The sequence below is a fragment of the Myotis myotis genome, unplaced genomic scaffold (assembly GCF_014108235.1).
Source record: "Myotis myotis isolate mMyoMyo1 unplaced genomic scaffold, mMyoMyo1.p scaffold_m19_p_5, whole genome shotgun sequence".
Lineage (NCBI taxonomy): Eukaryota > Metazoa > Chordata > Mammalia > Chiroptera > Vespertilionidae > Myotis > Myotis myotis.
Window position 1 is genome coordinate 108,411,618 of NW_023416357.1, and position 22,320 is coordinate 108,433,937.

General features: G+C 52.6%; 1 protein-coding gene across 1 annotated transcript in view; it reads right to left on the reverse strand.

Annotated features, from left to right (window-relative positions):
- Positions 1 to 22,320, reverse strand: part of OTOA (otoancorin) — a 101,263-nt gene that overhangs the window by 18,826 nt on the left and 60,117 nt on the right. Inside the window, exons 23-29 of the mRNA XM_036310021.1 lie at positions 21,372 to 21,559; positions 18,653 to 18,808; positions 12,560 to 12,702; positions 12,226 to 12,362; positions 11,655 to 11,752; positions 9,290 to 9,485; positions 7,749 to 7,803 (exon numbers count right to left, since the gene is read on the reverse strand). Of these exons, the coding sequence (XP_036165914.1) occupies positions 7,749 to 7,803; positions 9,290 to 9,485; positions 11,655 to 11,752; positions 12,226 to 12,362; positions 12,560 to 12,702; positions 18,653 to 18,808; positions 21,372 to 21,559 (973 nt within the window). The remainder of the gene's footprint in view (positions 1 to 7,748; positions 7,804 to 9,289; positions 9,486 to 11,654; positions 11,753 to 12,225; positions 12,363 to 12,559; positions 12,703 to 18,652; positions 18,809 to 21,371; positions 21,560 to 22,320) is intronic.

The window sequence follows — 22,320 nt, forward strand, 5'->3', positions numbered from 1 at the left end:
TTCTTCTGAGCTTGGAGGAAGTACAGAGTCACCCGTTCTGGGACTGAGCAGATGCCTTGGGCTCTCAGAAGCTCATGGAAAACCCCAAACAGCATTGTAAATGAAGTCTTCTCTGGAAGGGAAGGTGTGTGTCCTGCTTAGAAGGACTGAAGGGCCCGCCCTCAGCCACCCCGGTGCATCCACCCAGAGCCTGAGCCACTGGAGCAGCTCCGACTGCTCAAAGCTGGAGTGTCACTGGGTGTGCAGCGCCGTGCCCTGGAGAGGTCGCTGAGCACGCCCCGGGGCACGCGGTGCAGGAGTGGCAGGCCTTGTGGGGGGCAGAGGGCAGGTCGGCGAGCGTGTTTCCAGGGAGCAGCATCACTGTGTACCGTTCTTTCGTGCCGAGAGCCAAGCACTTGACAAGACCAGTGCAGGGGTCTGGCCACAAGGACAGTCACACACCACACACCGAAAAGGAGGAAAGCCCAGCATCTGTGCCAGGACCTGAGCCACTGTCACAGGAAGTCACATGACAAGCCACTGCTGGGTGCCACCTAGGAAAGCAGACGTGATAAGAGCTGGCAGCTGTGCCAGCAAACCCCGGCCATGCAAGAGAACTGACGGCCCTCCGCCTCCAGAGCCCTGCCCTGCGAGGCTCTCAGCAGGAAGAAAAGCAGGAGACAAGAGTGCCCTCGGGGGGGAGGGGCCGGCCCAGCGGGAAAAGTGGACTTGGACCTGGACTCCATCAGGTATGACTCAGCCCCTGAGCCAAATTCCCAACAAGGAGGCCCCTGGAGTTGGGACAAATCTCTGATGAGAGGCATCTCCAGAACAGGCCCAGGGCTCAAGGCAAGGAAAAGCCTGAACACTATTTTTCCATTTTATCATCTGTGTGAAGACAGTTTTCAAAAACAGGGTCCTTGTAACCCATCACTCAGGTTCATCTGAGCCAGGTTCAGGGGAAAGCTTGGGGCTGTTCGGGGCTGTGTGCACCATGTCCATACCTACTGGTTAGAGAGCAAATGGCACTGCATGATCAGCTGCACCCACAATAAAAACAACCTGTGGCCCTGGCTGATTTGGCTCAGTGGATAGAGCATCGGCCTGTGGACTGAAGGGTCCCAGGTTCGATTCCGGTCTGGGGTGCATGCCTGGCTTGTGGGATCAATCCCCAGTGGGGGGCGTGCAGGAGACAGCTAATCAGTGATTCTCACTGTTGATGTTTCTCTCTCTCTCTCCCTCTCCCTTCCTCTCTGAAATCAATAAAAATATTAAAAAATAAAAACAATCTGTGGACACCAAAAATTAAGAATAAACAGGGAAGAGGAGTCACTCGATCCAGCTGTAGGTGTCAGGAATTTGTTCTTCACATATGAATGGTCCTGCGCACAATTGCAGGTGTGGTTTGATCCAGGCTTCAATAATTTCTACCAGACCTGGTTTTTCTCACACCATTTCTTAATTCCATTCCTCTTTCAATGTCTTAATTCCATTCGTCATACAGCGTCTCCTCTCACAATTTCAAGATCACTGACCAACTCATGTCCAGAAGGAAAGAGTCAGCACTGCCCCCCTCCTCCAATCCTATATAATAAAAGGCTAATATGCAAATTGACCAAACAGCAGAACAACCGGTCACTATGATGCGCACTGACCACCAGGGGGCAGATGCTAAATGCAGGAGCTGCCCCCTGGTAGTCAGTGCACTCCCACAGGGGGAGTGCCGCTCAGCCAGAAGCCCTGAGCTGGGCCCATGGCTGGCAAGTGCAGCAGTGATGGCAGGAGCCTCTCCCACCTCTGCCACAGCACTAAGGATGTCCGACGGATGGCTTAGGCCCGCTCCCCATAAGGGACATCCCCAAGGGCTCCTGGACTACAAGAGTGCACAAGCTGGGCTGAGTGACCCCCCCACCCCACCCCAGTGCACAGATTTCCCACACGGGGCCTCTAGTAGTTGCATAAAAATCCACACCTGGCTCTCACTGGTCCATCCCTAAATCAATCACTGTGGCCTGGGGAATGGGATGTACAGATTGGTTTCCGTAAATCGAGAGCCTAGACCTGGAAACAAAGGTAGGATTAACCCCACCTAATTCACATGAATGACAGTCTCAGAGGGATGTTTCCATTAAGGAAACTCACAGCATTGTGAGGAAGGAAGAACTGATGGTGCGTCACTATAAATGACAAGGGTACAAGATAAACATACCAGGCCGCCCTTCTCCCAAGAAGCAAAAGGGCCTGGAGGGAGGGACTGAAAACAAGTGGAATGCCCTCCCAGGGAAACTTCTCCCGGGGCGGGGCGGGGCGGGATGGCTGGACATAGACCATTTTCCAGGCCAAGCTTTAATGCCAGAGCTGGTATGTTTCAACCAGAGATGTCTGCCTCCTCCTTCCCCTCATTCTGTGTTTCGGTTTTCTATGGCTACAAATCAACAGCAAGGTAGCAGCGTAAGTACACACTTATGAAGGCACAGTGCAGTTGGTCGGGCGGTCGGTCGGGGACAGCCTGAGCCCGGCTCAGCTCGGCCCTCTGCTCAGGTCTCACTGGGCAGGCATCTCCTGTCAGCTGGGGCTGGGGTCCCCTTCCAAGAGGGCTGGCTGTTTTCAGACTTCAGAGTTCTCTGTTTCCTTGCTGGTTGTCAGCCAGGGACCTCTCACCTCCCAGAGTCCACCTTGCCCTTGCCATGTGGCCCTCCATGGGCTCGCGCACACGCGAAATATCCCTGACCTCAGAAGGGCCTCGTTCCTTTACAGGGTGCACCTGATTAGGCCGGGCCCACCCAGGTATCTCCCTTGTAATTAACGCAGAGTTAACCGATCAGCACCTAGTCCTGGGAGTGGCATTGTATCACCTGGCGCTTCCCTGCACCTCCGAGTGAGATGTCACAGGGCCTGCACGCCAGGGAGTTGGGAGCCATCTCAGAGTCCTGCCGCCACACTTCGGTAACTGAACTCTAATGGGGTCAGCTCTTTCCTGTTCAGTTACTGTGATCACGGGCAGTACTGAGGGAACCTCACCTGGAGTGGCCAGTGGGTGCGCTCCATTGTCCTGGCCACAGTGGTCAGCGCAGAGATGGGCGCCGGCCTCAGGTAGGCCCATTCACAGCAACTCCAGGGGCCTTTGCTGGCACGACCAGGAAAGACAATCTCTCTCCCTCTCTCTCTCCCTCCTCTCTTCCTCTCTCTCCTTCTCTCTCTCCCTCCCTCTATCTCCCTCCCTCTCTCTCTCTTTCTCTCTTCCTCTCTCTCTCCCCCCTCTCCCTCTTCTCTCTCTCTCTCTCTCTCCCCCCTCTCTCTTTCTTCCTCTCTCTCTCTCCATTGCTAAAATGTCTGGCTGTACATCTAATGCTGATGGTGCTGCCATCAAAGAGGACCCACCTGAAAGCGAAGCCAGGCTGAGAGAGGGCAGAGCGAAGAGACCGCAAGAGGGAAACCAACTCCTGGGGACTCGGTTGGAGCCTTTGGGTCCAGCCAGGCCTGACTCCAGGACCTTCCCCGGCTCTCGGCAGGGATGTAGTGGAGAGGGGCCCACAGGTCACTCAGAGGGACCTAGCGGCTGCCAGCAGCGCGGAGTGAGGACAGAGCCCCGCCCCGTCTAGGATCCGGGCAAGGACCAGGAAGCCAAGGCCCCAGTAAATCTCCTGCCACAATGAGCTCGTCAAACTGCGCGGATGGAGGGCCCCTTCTCAAGGAAGCAACTGAGGGAAGCCGGACACCATGAAACGAATGCAAGAGGGGCCCAGGGGAGCTCCAGGAGCCGCAGCCCTTCCTAGGAAGCCCGGTGTCACCGGGAGAGAGCTGTCGCGGGCCACCCGGAGCGACCCCTCTGGCCAAGACCTCCCCAAATGCCAGCTCCCCCAGAGAAGGATTTCATGAACTGATGGGACCCTTAGAAAATGCCCCACCTCATTCAACAAGAGAAAGAAAAGCCAGATAAGCTTCTGACTTCTATATTGCTTGCTCTTGCCCTCCATAAACAAATGTCTCTTCTATTCCTTTTAGTTCTCTTTTGCCCTTATGCCTGGAGATGATGCTACGTAGATATAGATACACATAGAGCTATAGATAGATAGATAGATAGATAGATGACTAGATGGGTAGGCGATGGGTGATTGCCTGCATAGATGGATAGATAGATAGATGACTAGATGGGTAGGCGATGGGTGACTGCCTGCATAGATGGATAGATAGATAGATGACTAGATGGGTAGGCGATGGGTGACTGCCTGCATAGATGGATAGATAGATAGATGACTAGATGGGTAGGTGATGGGTGGTTGCCTGCATAGATGGACAGACAGGCGATTAGATAGATGGTAGATATGCGTGAACCCCCTTGCCTCCCTCAAATCTCTGCTCAATCATCCTCGTTTCTATGAGGCTCCCCCTGGCCACCCGATTTTTACTTAAAACTTATTCCCCCCCCCCCCCCCCGCAACACCTCCCCCCCCCCTCCGCCCGCCGCCAGCCACCACCACCACCACCTGAAGCTCCCAGTTCTTCCTTCAAGTTTAGTTCTCCCTCCGGCGTTATCATCCCTGATGTGTGTGTGTGTCACCTCCTCCCCGTGCCCAGCAGGACGGAGCGCCATGGGCCGGGTTGTGCTGTGTCCGCAGGCCCCGCGCAGGGGCTGGTAGAAGCTGGCTCTCGGGAAGTCTTGTTAAATGAGTATATTCCGATGGTATTTCCCCAGGTGCCCTGGGGCTGAAGTTTCCCAACATTTGTCCGATCAAAGGTCCAGCTGAGTTCAGTTTGGTGCGAGGAGGGAAGTGGTTTCACGCATCTATCCAACAAGTAAGTAACGACCACCGCCCGCGGCCCAGCTGCTGGGGCTGTGGGCTGGGAGCCCTCAGGAGCTGGCAGACAGGCCCCGCCCACCGCAGCTTGGCTTCTGATGGGGGTCCACGCTGGTCAGTGGCCATGTCCATTCTCCCATCCCAAACCCTTCCCGGGACACAGGTCCGGGACTGGGCTGGACACCATGGGAACCCGCTGGGCTGCCGTCAGAGCCCCGGGTCTCCTGTCCCTGGGCCTCGGGGTGCGTCACGGAGAGGCAGCGTGGAGAGCGGGCCCCGCAGCCTGACCGGCAGGGAGCGGATGAACATGCGGTAGACCCCAAGGGAGCGGAGAGGCGAGGTGACCACGCACCTGGGGAGCGCCATGGCTTCGCCCGGGGTGCTCGCTCCTGAAGACGGGCGATGTGCCTACCCCACGTGTCGTTCCCTGACCTGGAAAGCCTTCGGAGAGACGCCCGCCTTCACGCCAGGCCCAGTGTCTGGAGTGGCCTGAAGGGGGAGTTCAGCCAAAGGAGCTGGTGGGGTGATATTCAGCACAGCCAGCATGGCCCGGTGCTGACCAGTCAGGACCAGTGCTGGCACCTGGCACCTGCCTGCAGGTGACTGTGCTGCCTGCATCCAGCTGGGGGTGCAGATGGAGACCAGGGTGCACCCACAGGGCTGGCACTGCGAGGTGAGCAGAGCAGCCCTCCCCACGGGCACAGCACTGCACCCTGCACCCTGCACCCTGCACCCGGGGCCTGTGGGGCACAAGCTGGATTTGTCTTCCTGCCTGAGGCCATCCCCAATTATATGTGCTGTGAGGCACGCTGGCCTCCTGCCAGAAGCAGAGGTGAAGGAATTTATAGAATCTCTCTCTGATCTAATTTATTAGAGAAGTTAAAGGAGGCTGCTCTGCAGGAGATAAAAAACCAGCATTCAATTCCTACCATGAGACAGGCCTGTGACAAGAGTTCCTGTCCCCTGACCTGGAAAGTGGGGATCATAGCAGCACCCCCTGAGGGTCGTGATGAGGGGGAGGTGAGCCCTCGGAGCAGTGCCCGGCAGAGCGGGCCCTCCAAAACGGGCCCGGGTCCAGGAAAAGATTAGAGCACATGACGGGCAGGGACAGCGGGACACAGTCCTGCCATCTGTGGGTGAAGTCTGACTGCAAGGAGGGCTGTTCACTGTCGCCGCAGGATAATGCAGCGTTCACGTTCACAGGGTGCCTGTGAGATCGGGGCCTTTCTGCTCCAAATGTGCACAGACACGGCCCCGCCCAGCTACCCGGGCGGCGTGGGCTGTACCCGCAGAAATGGTCTGGCTGGGGAGGATCGGTGCCCTTCCCCGTCCCGGCTGATGACAGGAAACCCAATCCTCGCCTACATGGCACCTGCCGGGCCACCCCTTCCAAACGCCAGCCTTTTCGTTCCCTGTCCTAACCACCTGTGACATCTCACATATGCCCGTCCGTCTCTGCACACCTGCCCAGGCTGCTGGGTTACGGTTGCTGCGTGTCTTCTCTGATGGACATGAGCGTCCTCTCGGGCAGAGGTGGCACTGAGGCCCCGGCGGCCCGCAGCCCTCACAGCCCGCCGGGCCATCTCTGAGGCACGAAGCACGTATGTGGCCGTGTTGCTGCCACCGTGAGGCCAGGGCCTCAGCACCACTCAGACCCAGGAGCGCCAGGCTCCTCTGAGGAGAATGAAGGGCGTTTTGTCTTCTGTCTCTTTGTCATATTTCTTTTTATGGTTATTATTTTAGAGGGAGGGAGAGAGAGGAACATCGATTTGTTGTCCCACTTACTTATACACTCATTGGTTGGTTCTTGTACGTGCCCTCACCGGGGATCGAACCCGCCACCTTGGTGTGTCAGGACGATGCTGTAACCAACAAGCGGCCCGACCTGGGCCTCTGTCCACCCATGTTACTTTGTTGCTGTGAATCCTCACTGGAGGATATTTTCCCATTGGTTTTTCAGAGAGTGTAGGGAGGGGAGAGACAGAGAGAGAGAAACATCGATGTGAGAGAGACACACATCGATGGGTTGCCTCCCGCACACACCTGATTGAGCCTGCAACTGAGGCCCATGCCCTTGACCAGAGTCGAGCCTGGAACCTTTCAGTCCACAGGCCGAGGCTCTATCCACCGAGCCATACCAGCCAGGCCATGCCCCTTTTAAAAACCCACCCACCTGTCAGGGAAGGGGAGGGGCGGGATGTGCTGGCGGGAGGGGAGTGCCCAGTGGCCACAGCCACAGCGGAGTGGGGAGGGCACCTGGCTGGGTGTCACCCAGAAGGCACAGCACACACTGCCCCCTTCCTGAGCTTTGCCTCCCTGAGCCGAAGGCCAAGAGCGGCCTGAAACTTGGATAAGTACCTCTCCCAGCCCCCAAAAGGCTGTCTGCCTGCGGGCCACAGCCCTGCTGGCCACAGCCGCGGTGACTGGCTTCGCAGTGTTGCCTTTTATTTCAGTCCATCCCACCCTGTCCTGGAGCAGCGGGGCCAAAAGAACTCACGGGAACCAGCCGTCCACTGGCTGACTCCCGGCGGAATGCAGGCGTCTGGAAAATGTATTTTTAAATTGATTTAACATTGAATCGTGTTAAAGGTTTTAATTCCCAAGCAATGGAACCCCTCGGAACGCCGATGAGTCCCAGCAGCCAGGCAGGAAGCCGGTCCGCCCTGGCCACGCTGAGGAGACCCCGGGAGCCGGGAGCCCCAGGAGCCCTGCTGCGCGCTCTGCCTCCCGGAGAAGGGCAGCCGCCCGCCCGGAGGTCCGCAGGCCGATGGCAGCCGCGCTCCCCTAACCCCCTTCCCGAAAGCTTCTGCCCGGCCTGGCCAGCGAGAGGCTGGGATGGGCCGAGGACTGGGCCGAGCACGGAGCCAGCGTGGCCTCCGAGACCTTCGTTTCACCCCGCCCTGGCGGAGGCTCTGGGCCGGGCCTCCAGCGCAGCGCGGGCAGTGGAGGGGGTGCGGGCAGGCCGCTCACCGCGCCAGGACCAGCAGCGGGCAGCCAAGCCAGAGAGCCCGGGAGGCGGAGGCTCCTGCAGGGAAACACAGAGAAGGACAGGTCCCCCAGGCGGGCGGCACATACAGCTCCTCTGTCCCTTAAAGGGAATGATGCCCCAAAGGGGGGTGGAGGGTGAGGATGTACTGAGAGTGTGAATGGGCAGGGCCACAGCTGCCTTCACAGAAGAGCCACTTGCGGAGCTGATTAAAAATGCAGACCCCCCCCACCCCCCCCCCCCCCCCCCCCCAGATTCCGGTTCAGCAAGGCCCAGGAATCTGAATTCTAAGGGTCAGATCATGAAGCAAGTTTAGGAAACGAGATTAAAGGCCTGGCCATGATGGAGGGAGAGAGGATTCAGTGATGGCAAACCTATGGCACGTGAACTCTTTTTTTTTTGGTTGATTTTTCTTTGTTAAATGGCATTTAAATATATAAAATAAATATCAAAAATATAAGCCTTTGTTTTACTATGGTTGCAAATATCAAAAAATTTCTCTATGTGACACGGCACCAGAGTTAAGTTAGGGTTTTTCAAAATGCTGACACGTGGGCAAACTTTTTGACTCGAGGGCCACAATGGGTTCTTAAACTGGACCGGAGGGCCGGAACAAAAGCATGGATGGAGTGATTGTGTGAACTAATACATGTTAACACTGCTGCTGGTGAAGGAGCGGAGGGGAGAGCAAGAGAACCCTCCGCTCCTTCGGCTCCGCGGGCCGGATAGAACAGCTGAACGGGTCGGATCCGGCCCGCGGGCCGTAGTTTGCCCACGGCTGGACTAGGCCCTACTCACTCCCTCCCAGCGTCTTTCCTTCCCTGCTCGTACCAGCTTTGAAATCATCTTGTTCATTTACAAGGCAGCTGGGCCTGTCTTGCTCACCTCGGCATTCCCAGCCCCTCCTACAGGCCTGGCACACAGCAGGTGCCCAATTATACTGGTTAGATGTATTAATTAATACTGCACAGCGAGAAGGCAGGCAGAGGCAAAGTCACTGGTGAAGGGAATTTAGTTGTAAGCGGCTCTGATTCAGTGGGTTCTGGGTGAGGCCCGTGACACTGGCAGCTTTTAAAAGCTGCCCTGGTCCTGGCCGGTTTGGCTCAGCGGATAGAGATCCGACTGAAGACTGAAGGGTCCCGGGATCCATTCCTGGTCAGGGCACATGCCCAGGTTGCAGGCTCCATCCCCAGTAGGAGGCGTGCAGAAGGCAGCCAGCCCATCAGTGATTCCTTCTCATCATTGATGTTTCTATCTCTCTCCCTCTCCCTTCCTCTCTGAAATCAATAAAGGAATATTTTTTTAAAAAATAAATAAATAAAGGCTGCCCTGCACCGGTGACTTTCACGGGCAGCGGGGAGTTGAGTCACTGTCCCGCGTTTGGTAAAGACAGGACTTTTCTCTGAAGGCAGAATCTCCAGTGACCCAGAGACCCGGTCTTGCATCTTAGGCCCTTCCCGCCCAGGCCCAGGACCGGACAGGAATGAGCACAGGGGTGGGGGTGGGCAGGGGCTGTCCCGCTCACCTGGGTGAGAAGGGGAGGAGGGCGTCCGGCTGGGGCTTGGGCTCGGGGGAGCATCCAGCCAGGGGCGCGTCTTGGCGCCATCTAGCGCCCGCTGGAGGCTCTGCAGCTGCGGCGCGCGGAGCAGCCGGCGCTGGGCCGGGGTCACGGCGGCCGCGTTCTCGGGGCCCAGGGCGGCGATCTGCTGGGGAGAGAGCTCCTGCGGGGGGAGGGCAGCGCTCGGGGACAGGGTCGGGCCTGCTTTACAGTTTCTCCTTAAAATCAGGCGCTTTCGCTACCGAAATAAACATTTTCTAAATGCACATTTCCAAAAATGCAAACCCAGACTGACTTAACCATCAGTAACCACTAAAATAAGCCAAATAAATGCAACGTTGTAGAATTCTAGCCAGGCCTCGTGGCCAACACTGCGGCGGGCGGCCTGTGAGAGCGGAGGTTGAAGGCGCTATGGAGGCGTTAAAGGGAGCTGAGCTCCCATGGAGACCCCCCTGAAGTCAGTATCGCTTCCTCTCTCTCTCTCTCTCTCTCTCTCTCTCTCTCTCTCTCACTCACTCACACTCACACACACACACACACACACACACACAGCGTGGCTGCTCCGGCTTCCACCTTGATCTACCATTCACAGTCTGTATCACAAACATTATTTTTCTAATGTTGCTGACTCGCCACCCAGAGGCCAGATTGAACCTCTGGGCCTGCTGCACTGTATTTTACAAAACAAATTCAAAGCGGCTGCCAACATTTCATTCTCAGAGATTTCAAGGAAAGGAAGACCAGCACCTGGGCCCGCGTCACCCCGCCATCACCCCACACTGCTGTGCCAGAGACGAGCAGCCTCCCAGGTCCCCGCCACCCACCCGGCCCCCTGCACCCCGGAGGCTCTCTTCCAGGCTGAGACACTGTGCTCGTCCTTCCCGGGCATGCCCAGGAGCGCTGGGCCTGCAGCCTAGCCAACGTAGGTGGTCAGTAGGGATTTCTGGAATTAATACCACAGGCTGCACTCCATACCAGACCATGAGCAAGCGCTCAGCAACGTGCCAGCGTTCAGGACCAAGCTGCCTGTCCCAGGCAGACCCCGGGGTGTGTGGCAGGGGGTGCTCAATGGCCTCGGGGACTACTCCTCGAAGCAGCCAGGAGCCTGCCCTGCTGGGAGCTGTCCTGGCCATTGGAATGGTTCAGGTTCTGCTTTGTGGCTTGAAATGGACCAATAATGTGGCATCAAGAGTTTGTCTAAGCTCCTTTGTGTGTCTGATCCAGCTGAGGGGGTGGGATGTGTTCCCACTTACCCAGCAGGAGCGCCAGGCCAGTCCCGACCAGCGGACTGTCCCAGCACACTCCCCCAGCAGCGCCTGGGCAGGAAGCAAGGGCCTCTGCCGGCACACCTGCTTCCCTCACTTCAGGGGGTCCAATTCCACCCTCTAGTGTTTTCCATGGTAGCGTGTCACCTGTCCTGCTGCGGCTTTTTAAACACGTTTCTTTAAATCAATTCAAATGTGTTTACTGAAATGTATTTTTAAAGGAAATATTACCCAGGACCACAGCCCCCCATCTCCAACTCTGAAGTCCAAGAAAGTCTGCAAATGGAAAGTTTTTTCTAAAATTTAACACGAACTTACTTGCCAGCTGAGCCTGACCTGAACGGCTGTGAAGCCATTTAGAGTCTCTATCTCAATTAGTGTGGCTGGCCAGAAATACCCGTTTCCCAGCAGAAATACCAATGCGTGTGCTTACTGGTGCCTCCCCAGGTACTGCTGGGGCTGTGAAGTCACATACTGTACAGTCAAAGTGATCTTTCTAAAATCTAGAAAATCCTGAATTCTAAAATACACCTGTCCCCAAGGGTTTGGGATAAGGGAATATGAACCTGTCATGTCATTATAAACAGAAAGTCGGTGCCATTTGCTATGAAGAGAATACAACTTAAAAAAAAAAATACAACTAGCTCGGCCAGTGTCGCTCAGCAGTTGGGCATCGACCTATAAACCAGGAGGTCACGGTTCATTCCCAGTTTGGGGCACATGCCTGGGTAGTGGGCTCCATCCCCAGTATGGGGCATGCAGGAGGCAGCCAATCCATGATTCTCTCATCACTGATGTTTCTATCTCTCTCTCTCCCTTCCTCTCTGAAATCAATAAAAAAATATATTTTAAAATAAATAAATACAATTAAAACATAAGTTAAACATTTAAGAAAAAACTCTTTTAAAAAATACTGAAAAAATTATCTTTTGACACGTCCATCGGTGGCATGCAGCTCGCCTCTGGCCCCTGAGCAGAAGCCAGTGGTGCCTGCAGAATGCAAGGCCCGCCATCTGCTTCCTGGTGTGATATGAAATGGGGTCAAGCTTAAGAAACGGAGGACCTACTTTGAATATCTCAGCTGGAAGGCATCTGATTGCTGATGGTTGGAAATACGGCATCAAATCCTTGTCGAGCACCCGGAGCTCTTCCTTCGTTAATCCCGCTGGGGAGAAAAAGGAACCACAGGATTTGCTTCAAGACAGCGGAACGCACCTTGTTTTATTAATGATGCTGCAGACGGTGCGGTCTGCGTGGCGGAGGTGCGCATCCCTCCAGCAGGCCCTGAGAGCCTCTCTGGAACTGTGTCCTAATCAACTCAGAAAAGCAACGCAGGTCACCTTAGCCCTGATTGGTCTCCTACGGTGAAATGTATACTCAGAAGGCGCATTTTCAGATCAAGTGTAAACCTATTTAGCAGTCAATTCCATCACCTTCTAAACCACTTTTGGGTGCACAAAACCACCAAGAGAGATTGTTCAAAAGTCAGACTTGCGACCCCACTCTCTGCAACTTCGTGTGCTGACATCCAGGTTTTATGGGAACTACACAGATGTCGCTACACAAGCCCAGGATTCTTTTCCTGTCCCCAGGTCTAAGGTCAGAAAAGGAGAAGGGCAAGGTCAAGGTGACTCTCACCGGCAATAGTTCCGAGTTCCTGCAAGACAGAGCTGGACCACTTGGTGGGATCCCCAAACACAAGTTCTGCCTTCCTCTTGAACTCGGCCAAGACATGGGTGCTGCAGGGCAGGGTCCCGATTCTGGCCACCACCACTCTGGTTAACAGGGAGGGACATCGTGTGAGCTTGGGAGACTCTCCAGCCAAAAAAGGTGTCGGCTCAGCACCAGAACAGGACCCAGCTCACCCCACCCCGTTTGTGCCCAGAAGGGTGCCAGGCATCAGAAGCAGAGGATCCTGCTGAAGGAACGACCCGCCCGTCCTCGGCCATTTTGCACACTTTTACTTGGTTACCTGAATTCTGAGATCTGTATAAGTGAGATTTCGGTGACATTCATGGCACACAGAGTTGTACCAAGTCCTACTAAGTGGAAGCTCTTCAGGTCCTGGATGCGGTAGCCTGAGTCCTCCAGGAATCCTTGCAGGATGGATTTAGCCTACAAAATGAAGAGGGATGGGAGATGAAGTACCCAGGGGTGATCAAGATGCCTGAGGGGATAACTCAGCAGCCTCCTGGTGGATCCCCCACCCCACTCCCAGACCCAGTGCCCATTCCAACCATGGCGCCCCTGCACCCGGCTGGCCTCCGGGTCTGTGCTCCGGTCTAAGGAAGTGTCTGTAGGCAGAAGTTCTTGCAGCCTCCACCAACATTAAAGGAACTGCCTCCTGGCTGTGCCTCAGTCGCTCATAATCTTCAGAAGCTTGGACATTTAAGTTCTTCTGCACCAGAATCCAAACTTTTCCAATAACTGTTTCCACAGATTTCTGACAAAGCCTTACACTCGTCTGCCTTTGAGCAGGTGCTCAAATCAGTCCTTCCATCTGAAATGTCATTCCTCGTTCCCACTATTAAAATTCAACCATCCGTTTATTTGGGGGTTTCAAGTCCAATGTCATCTTCTCCTTGAAGTCTTTCCTGACTATCTGAGCCAGAATGAACCTTCCTTTCTCTAAGGTCCTACATAAGTTGCCCTCACTCTTCAGTTCCAGAGAGCAGCACATCAAATGCTGTGGTGTTGAAAAAACACGGGATCTCTTCAATGAACTTTCCTGTAAGGGGACTGATGTGTAGGGTCCCTGAAATTCTACAGATGGCCATCCATTGTTTATGACCTTTCTGGGGGGTATTCTGAGTTCCAGGGGTGATCCCATGTGTAGGGTCCCTGAAATTCTACACCATGGCCATCCATTGTTTATGACCTTTCTGGGGGGCATTCTGAGTTCCAGGGGTGATCCCATGGCCTGCTCTGACCAGTTAAGTCATCTCTTAGCTGGACTGCAGTAATTGGTTCTAGACTGGACATGTGATCCAGTCATAACCTACCAGGACTTTAGCTGGAATAATTAGGAGAGAAAAGCTTTCTTTACTCTGGACTGGACCTGGGAAGGAGAAACACCTGACTCTACTAGAACTCATCACATGGAAAGAACCTGCCTCTAATGAAGCCAACCAAAAGGAAAGCTGGGTCCAAAATGGCAGGAGCCAGGCTGGCATGGCTCAGTGGTTGAGCATCGACCTATGAGCCAGGAGGTCAATGGTTCAATTTTGGGTCAGGGCACATGTCCGGGTTGTGGGCTCAGTCACCAGTGTGGGGCGTGCAGGAGGCAGCCAATGAATGGTCCTTCTCTCATCATCGGTGTTTCTGTCTTTCTCTCCCTCCCCCTTCCTCTCTAAGATCAATAAAAATATCTTTTTAAATGGTGGGAGACAGAATCCTAATAACAGTGTTGAAGTCCCTGGGTCCAGCCATATCTGAACTCCACACTTGAGCTTCGCAGTTATGGGAATCAATAAATTCCTTTTCTTGCTCAAGCCACTTTGAGTTGGGTTTCCTGCCACTTGTAACGAAATGAGCCCTGACAGTATCTGATCTGCCTGCGCTGGCCCTGAGGAAGGATCCAAGTCCATCTACTGGAGAAGAGCTGCGTGAGAACGCCTGGTGCCCTCAGCGCTCGTGGAGGCCGCTGCAAAGATGCAAGAGGACAAGCGCTCACAAGGCAAAGCTGGGGAGGAGACAGCCAAGGACAAGCACCTCTGGAATGGCGTGAGGATCACAGGGACACCGTGAACGTCCCACGTTCCTTTAACCTCAGTCCATCCCCCTGACACCAGGAGAATCATGCAGTGTTGAAAGTTCTGGCAATGATTGGGATATTTTTTAAAAATGTGACTTGTAGCAATGGAATTCCAGTGTTCACGTGGCTGTTGCTTTCCCATCTCAAACAGCCTCCCTCCTTGCTGTTTCTATGAGTGCTTTGACCACTTGATCCTTCTCACTGATCACAATTTTTAAAATTTTCCACCTTAATTGCTCAGTTTTTTGTCTGTATCACCAAGTAGAACCAATAAAGACACACACCTTATCCAGCCAGTTCACTATTGTATCCCCAGCGCCTAGCACAATGCTGGCACACGGTAGAGAATGGAGCATGGAGGACAGCTGAACGGCGAGCTGCAGAAGTTGTAGGCAACGTGCACTCCTGGGAAGTGGCATCTGATGCTGCCTCCATGCGGTGGATTGTCCTCAGGGAGATCTCCCATGTTTCCGTAATGATTGCCAAGCTCACTGTTCCATGGGGAACTTCAGTGACACCACACTCACACTTCAGTGTCTTTGACTGGCATGTATACGCACCCAAAACAATAGCTAATAATACTGAATGCTTACTGTGTGCCAGCACTTCACCTACCCCACCTCACCTACTCATCACAGCTGCCCCATGAAGCATGAATATTATCCCTACTTCACAGAGGAGGAAACTGAGGCGCAGAGAGGTTAAGTAACTAAGCCCAGGTTGCACAGCTAGTAAATAATAGTCCTAGGATAACACTCGCAGGCGGACCCCAGAGCCTGCCCTCCTGAAGACATCGGGTCAGGGAAAAGGTAGAGATAAACTCTTTTTATGAGTGTTCTCAACCAGGTTTCACTAATTGGTTCGTAGCAATATGTGCTCCCCCAGCTATCAGGCATGCCCATTTTAAAATGAAAGTGCAAAAATACAATTGAAATAAAATGACTTTGAAGATGTGGTATTAAATTGTCCTTGCCACTGGAAGCTGGAAAACGCAAGCTCAGCCTGCCCGGTGAGGAGCTAAATCACAGTTACTTGAATGACTGGACCGGGTATCTGTAATGATCTCAGCACAATTAATACTAATACTCGTAGGCAATAATACCCACTGAAAAAGGAAGAGCTGTAAGCTCTGATCTCTGTTCATTCGCCAGCTTCTAGACGAGGTTATTTCTCCTGCTGCTGGTTTTAAGCTGGCTCGCTGTTAATGCAGTTCCGCCAGGTCTATTAATCGAGGGCATGCACTTAAGGGCTTGACTGGCAGCGAATGGCGAGAAACTGAGCACAAATGATACAAGCAAATATTAGGTCTGCACATTTCTTCAAACACACGGACAAATCTCACTGCGGCCCGTGGAAGTTAAAGTTGCCGCAAAAGGACAGAGCCCAGGATGAGCACCTCTTGAATGAGAGTGAGGAAGGTGTTGATATCAAAATGCGGTATGGCACTTCTCAAACCAGTCAAAACCAGTTCGCGAGCCACGGAACCCCAGAACTACGGAATGTCAGAGTGGAAGGAACCTGATCGCTGCGTCTAACCTTCTCATCTTGCAAATGGGGAGACCATTCAACTGCCAGAAGGAGAAAGTGTAATGATGATGACGCTGACGATGCTGATGCTGACAATGAAAACAGCTAATTTTGACTGAACGCTCTGTGCCAGGCGTTGTTCAGTGCTTCACATGTATTAGCTCATGGAACCCTCGTGGCCAGGACCTCCCCATCACCCAGCTCCAGCGGACACAAGGCACACCTGTCCTATTTGAGTGGGGCCACGCAGCCTTACATGCACGTGGTCCTAAGCGTGGGGGACACACCTTCGTTGGCCTGCCCTGCATCCATTCTCTCTTTGTTGACACCATGCCTTTGGCAAACCGCTCAGTATTTATTCCCTCTTGCTGCTCTAACTACTTGCCACAAATGTAGTGGGTTAACACAACACACACGCATTCTGTCACAGTCCCTGAGCCCCTAAGTCCTAAGGTGGGTGGGAGGGCGTTTCTTCCTGGAGCCTAGAGAGAAGTCCTCCCCTTGCCTCTGGCTTCCACCCCTGACTCAGCCCATCCCGCAGCCGGCAGCACCGCACCTCGGGTCTCTGTCCTCCGCTTCCATCGTCACGCCCTCTGTCTGCGGCCCTCCTGCCTCCGTTTAAGAGAACACTTATGATCACATTGGGCTCACCGGACAATCCAGGGTAACTCCCCATCTCAAGGTCCTTAATTAGTCACATCTGCAAAGCGCTTTGCCACACAAGCTAACATATTCACGGGTTCTAGGGATCAGGACCCAGACACCTTTGGGGACTTGTATGAAGCCTACCACACACCCATCCCACTCTCAGTTCATCTGGACATGGGGAGATGGAGCCACTCCCTGACCAGCGGCATATTCTACCCCTGACCACAGCGGCTGTCAGGAGAGGCAGTCACATGAGAGAGTCAATGCTGGGGCTTTTTCTTTTTACATATACTAGAGGCCCAGTGCACAAATTTGTGCACCGGTGGGGTTCAGCCAGCCTGCCCTGATCGGGGCCGATAGGGCCCAGCGGCCAGGGGGAGGGGCCGCAGGCTGTTGGCAGGCTGGCTCCACCCCCTGGTCGAACTCTGGTCAAACTCCCAGTCGAGGGGACAATTTGCATATTACCCTTTTATTATATAGGACTAGTGTCCTGGTGCATGGATTTGTGCACATTGTAAGGAAATTAACTAGAAGAAATATTTTAATATCGCTATTTTCCCTTTCTCTATAATAGAAGTGTCAACCAAATTCATGATCAACAATGACAGACTGAAATACACACGTGCAATTGGCGCCAGTGAGAGCTTTATATGTATCACTCATGTGTGAATCAACTTAGCCATATATATATATAAACTTGCTTAATTAGACCTGCTTTCTGATTTAGCTAAACTTTTTCCAGCCCAGTGAAGCAACCCAACCTCTCTTTCAGGTAATTGTCAGCAACACAGCAGTAAATATCAACATGATGTAGATTATTATTGTAGATAATGCAGGGAGAACAAAGGACAAAATATTTCACTGCAGCCGTGTTTGACTATATTCTGCACAGTGAGAAAACCCGAAGTCATTTTAAGGTTCACCATTTCTTACTTCTTTTCAGTCATGTAAAGTTTCTAAACTTTCTAAATCTCCATTTTCCAGCTCATGAAAAGAAAATAGGATTCTACCAAGTTTCCTACCTACCTACTCCAGGACTTCTGTGAGGATCAAATGATATGAGGCACAGGAAAACGCTTCATATACATTTGGTTAAATTGTAAAATGTTTGCACCTGGCTATAAAGCAAGTCGTGTTCCTGGGCTGAAGAAACTCCGAGGAGGCTAGTCGCTAGGGAGAGGAAGCCGGGCGTTGCTACTTGACGTCATTACCCAGTGCCCACAGCGACTGTTTCGGGCACATGAAGGATTAACTGACACAGGACTCGCCCTCCAACAAAAAAACAACAAGAAAACTGAACAAACCATATAAAAGGACTGTCTTCAGATGTTGGACAACAAGCAGCATAGGACTATAATCCTAAGAAAAGGAAAGCAAGTAAGGTGACCCCTAAAACTGCCCTTGTTCACTGCCGAAATGCCATTTCCAGGCCGTGGAGCAGGGAAGGGAATCCAAACACGCCCAGTGGTCCAGCTTAGTTGAGGATACGGAGATCTCGTTTGGAGAGGTCAGGGCCCCTATAATTGGCGAGGAAAGCCCTGCACAGTCAGCTCACTCCCGGGATCTAGAGGGAGGTCCTCTCAAGTCAGCTGAGTACTGATCTGCACCGGCAGGAAGCAAAACCCCACGTACATATCAGGATGAGGCATCAGAACGCAGTGGGCTGGACAATTCTCAGGGCTCATGTGGAGCTGGAGAGAGTCCACATTCCCACCAGCCTGAGGAGAGAGGGCTTGAAATACACAGAGCAGTATTAGGCCCTCCTCTCAGAACCATGTCTCAGTCATGGGGATAACTAACCGCAGAATGAAGGTCCCTCTACACTCATCCTAATCAAGTTCAAAAGGAAGGCCCCCAAGTCAAACTGATCTGAAGGTCATTTAAATGTGTGGCAGAACGAAGCCCCGTACTCGTCAAAGGAGTATAACTAAATCAAGCACTCAAAACTATAAAACTCACAGTGCCCACCAGCCGGTCAAAATTATTACGCTTGCATATGAGAAAACATGGCTCATAATTAGGAGAAAAAGTACTCCATAAAAACAGATCCCAAATGACAGTGATGATGGAGTACCCAGCCCTGGACGGGGTGGCTTAGTTCGTTGGGCACCGTCCTGTGCAGCAACATCTACCGACCTGTCCTGGGGTCCACTCTGACTGCTGGCTCAGCGAAGCCACGGTGTCGATGGAGCTGAGGTGCAGCTGCTCCAGCTCACTCTCGTTCAGAGCCAGAGCAATGCGGCCCAGCGAGACGATGTGGTGTTCTCTCCAGTAAGAAGGCGCGCCCCAGACCTTCAGAGGGAAAGAAGCCAGCTTAGACTGAGCTTCACTGACAGTATTTAAAACAGACATAGGGTAAACCTAATATATAAACTTATTTTGTGAATCATTAAGAAAAAGATGATTATATTTTTTTAAAAATAGGCAAAAGATATGAACAGAAAATTCCTAAAAGAATAAATAAACAGCCCTGACTGGTTTGGCTCAGTGGATAGAGCGTCGGCCTGCGGACCCAAGGGCCCCAGGTTCGATTCCAGTCAAGGGCATGTACCTTGGTTGCGGGCACATCCCCAGTAGGCAGTGTGCAGGAGGCAGCTGATCGATGTTTCTCTCTCATCGATGTTTCTAACTCTCTATTCCTCTCCCTTCCTCTCTGTAAAAAATCAATAAAATATATATATTTTTTAAAAAGAATAAATAAACATATGAGGGGAAATTCCCTCTCAGTCATAACTTTTTAAAATGTACATTAACAACAATCAAAGAATACCATGTAGGCTGATGATACTGATAAGGAGTAAAATGAATGAGCATTTATTGGTGCTGGTCAGTGCACTCCCACAGGGGGAGCACCACTCAGCCACAAGCCGGGCTCATGGCTGGCAAGCACAGCAGCGGTGGCAGGAGCCTCTCCTGCCTCTGCAGTAGCACTAAGGATGTCCAACTGACAGGGAACGGGCCTAAGCCATCAGTCAGACATCCCCCAAGGTCTCCCAGACTGCAAGAGGGCGCAGGCCAGGCTGAGGGACACCCCTCCCCGCCCCCACCGACTGTATGAATTTTGTGCACCAGGCCTCTAGTATATAATAAAACTTTTAAAAATATTTATACTCTTTTACCCAGAAATTCTATCTCTGGAAATTTAACCTAAGTAAATAATGAGACAAGTACCCAAAGAAATATGTGCAAATATGGACCTTGAGGCATTAAAAATATAAACAATCTAAAAGTCTATCAATTATGCTCAGCTGGTGTTGCTCAGTGGTTGATTGTCAATGTATGAACCAGGAGGTCACTGTTTGATTCCTGGTCAGGGCACACGACTTGGTGTGCAGGAGGCAGTCAGTCAATGATTCTTTCTCATCATTGATGTTTTTATCTCTCTCTCCCTCTTCCTTCCTCTCTGAAATCAATAGAAATATATTCTAAAAAATAATAAAATCTACTAATTAGCTAAATAAATAAGAACCAGTCATAAAATAAAATATCATACAGCTTTTTAAAATACAGACATAAATTTATATTTCTGATGTGGAAAATATACATTGTATAGTGTTGGGTGTGGGCTGATGTTATTGAATAGTAGGTAAGTGTGACACTATTTTTTTAGTATGAAATAGTAAATATATTTTACATATACTAGTATACACAGAAATCAAGTTAGCTTCAGGTGAATATACCAAAATATTAATAGTGCTTTTCTCTAGCTGAGAGATTATGACTAATCTCCTTTCTTATTTTCTGACTTTTTTGTAATCCTATACAACAATGGTTCTCAACTTTCTGGCCCTTTAAATACAGTTCCTCATGTTGTGACCCAACCATAAAATTATTTTCGTTGCTACTTCATAACTGTAATGTTGCTACTGTTATGAATCATAATGTAAATGTCTGATATGCAGGATGGTCTTAGGCGACCCCTGTGAAAGGGTCGTTTGACTGCCAAAGGGGTTGTGCCCCACAGGTTGAGAACCGCTGCTATATAATAAAACCCTAAAATGCAAATCAACCGAACAGAGGAATGACTGGTTGCTATGATGTGCACTGACCACCAGGGAGCAGAAGCTCAATGCAGGAGCTGCCCCCTGGTGGTCAGTGCACTCCCACAGGGGGAGCACCACTCAGCCAGAAGCCGGGCTCACAGTTGTCTAGCGCAGCAGCGGTGGCAGGAGCCTGTCCTGCCTCTGAGGCAGTGCTAAGGAGCAGCGAGCGGACCTAAGCCAGCAGGCGGACATCCCCTGAGGGGTCCTGGACTGTGAGAGGGCAGAGGCCGGGCTGAGGGACCCCCTCCCCAGTGCATGAATGCTGTGCACCGGGCCTCTAATAATATATTCTACAACTCTCCTAACAGCTGAAACAATAAAAATGGCAAACTTCTGGCTCTCTTCAGCTGGGGCTCAGGGGGAGGAAGAAAAAGAGCACCTCCTAGAAACCATCCTGTTCAGGCCCAGACCACACACAGGACGGGCTCACCCACAGATGGGGTTCACCCTCAGGATGGGTTCACCCACAGATGGGGTTTACACAGATGGGGTTCACCCTCAGGATGGGGCTCACCCACAGAATGGGTTCACTACAGATGGGGTTTACCCACAGGATGGGTTCACCCATAATGGGGTTCACCCACAGTTGGGGTTCACCCACACATGGGGTTCACGGAGCGCCCACTGGACAGTCTTTGCGTAGCCCGGGGAGGAAACTGAGGTACAGAGGGGAGGCCTGGATCCTTCACGCAGTGAAATTGCAACAAGAAAACAGGTGACGCTCCTTGCTGGCTCGGCTCTCCGTGGCAGACCCACTGGGCGCGTGGGGTTGGGTTTTCCTTCTGTTAACATCCCTCCCAGGTGGACTGTACCTGAATCGCCTTCTCCTTTAGGGCGGTCAGCTGAGGCCGGAGGAAGCCCCCAACGGCCCCCAGAAGCTCCACGCTCCTGAGAAACGTGGCTTCCTCCAGGCAGCGCAGGTCCTGGGGGGCCCAGCAGGCATTGGCTTCGGCCAACTTGAAGATGTCCTCGGAAGAGGGAGCCTCAACTCCATGGCAACCTGAGATGGGGAGATGCAGAGGCGGGGGCGGGGGGCGGGGGAGTGGAGGAAAGCAGCTCAGGAAATGGAGTGTTTCTGTGCCGACATGAGTAATGTTCCTGTCGGCTCCATCCCCGAGAGGCAATGCAATGGAGGAGCTGACAGCAGGGACCAGGGACCGTTTGAGCCCCACTTCTTGCTAACTACCTGGTAACAAAATCGTGAAAATGCCAATGTTTTGCACAGCCACATGCACCCAGTAGGAGTTTTGCTGCATCACAGCTAGACTGCAAACTGCCCTGAGGGCAGCAGGAGCTGCTGGTGGAGGTCCTGGCTGCAAATTCAAACCCAAAGCTACTTAACCCTCTGTACCTGCTTCCTCCATAGACAGCGAGGGGAAGTCACCCTGTCAGACTCTTGTGCGGACTCCGCGTTATCACCCGCAAAGCACGCAGTGTCAGGGAGGCAGTGAACACTCAGGACACACTTCTGTTATTAACGCCACCTGCCACCCACCCATCCATCTGAGTTTGAAACCCAGAGTTAAGGGTTTCAGAATATGAGAAAGGACCACTCCTAAGAGTGGGGCGGGAGGATGACTTGCCCTCCATAAAAACCATGGAGGGGCTGTGGCCTTCCGCCCAGGGAGGAGAAGTGGGCTGTGGCTTTGTTGCAGCAGCAGAAACCACCATCTCACTCTGAACAGCGGGAAACCTGCCTGAAACCAGCTACCAAACTCAACACGGAGATGAGAGACTGTGGCCCAGAGGTGCCCACCAGGG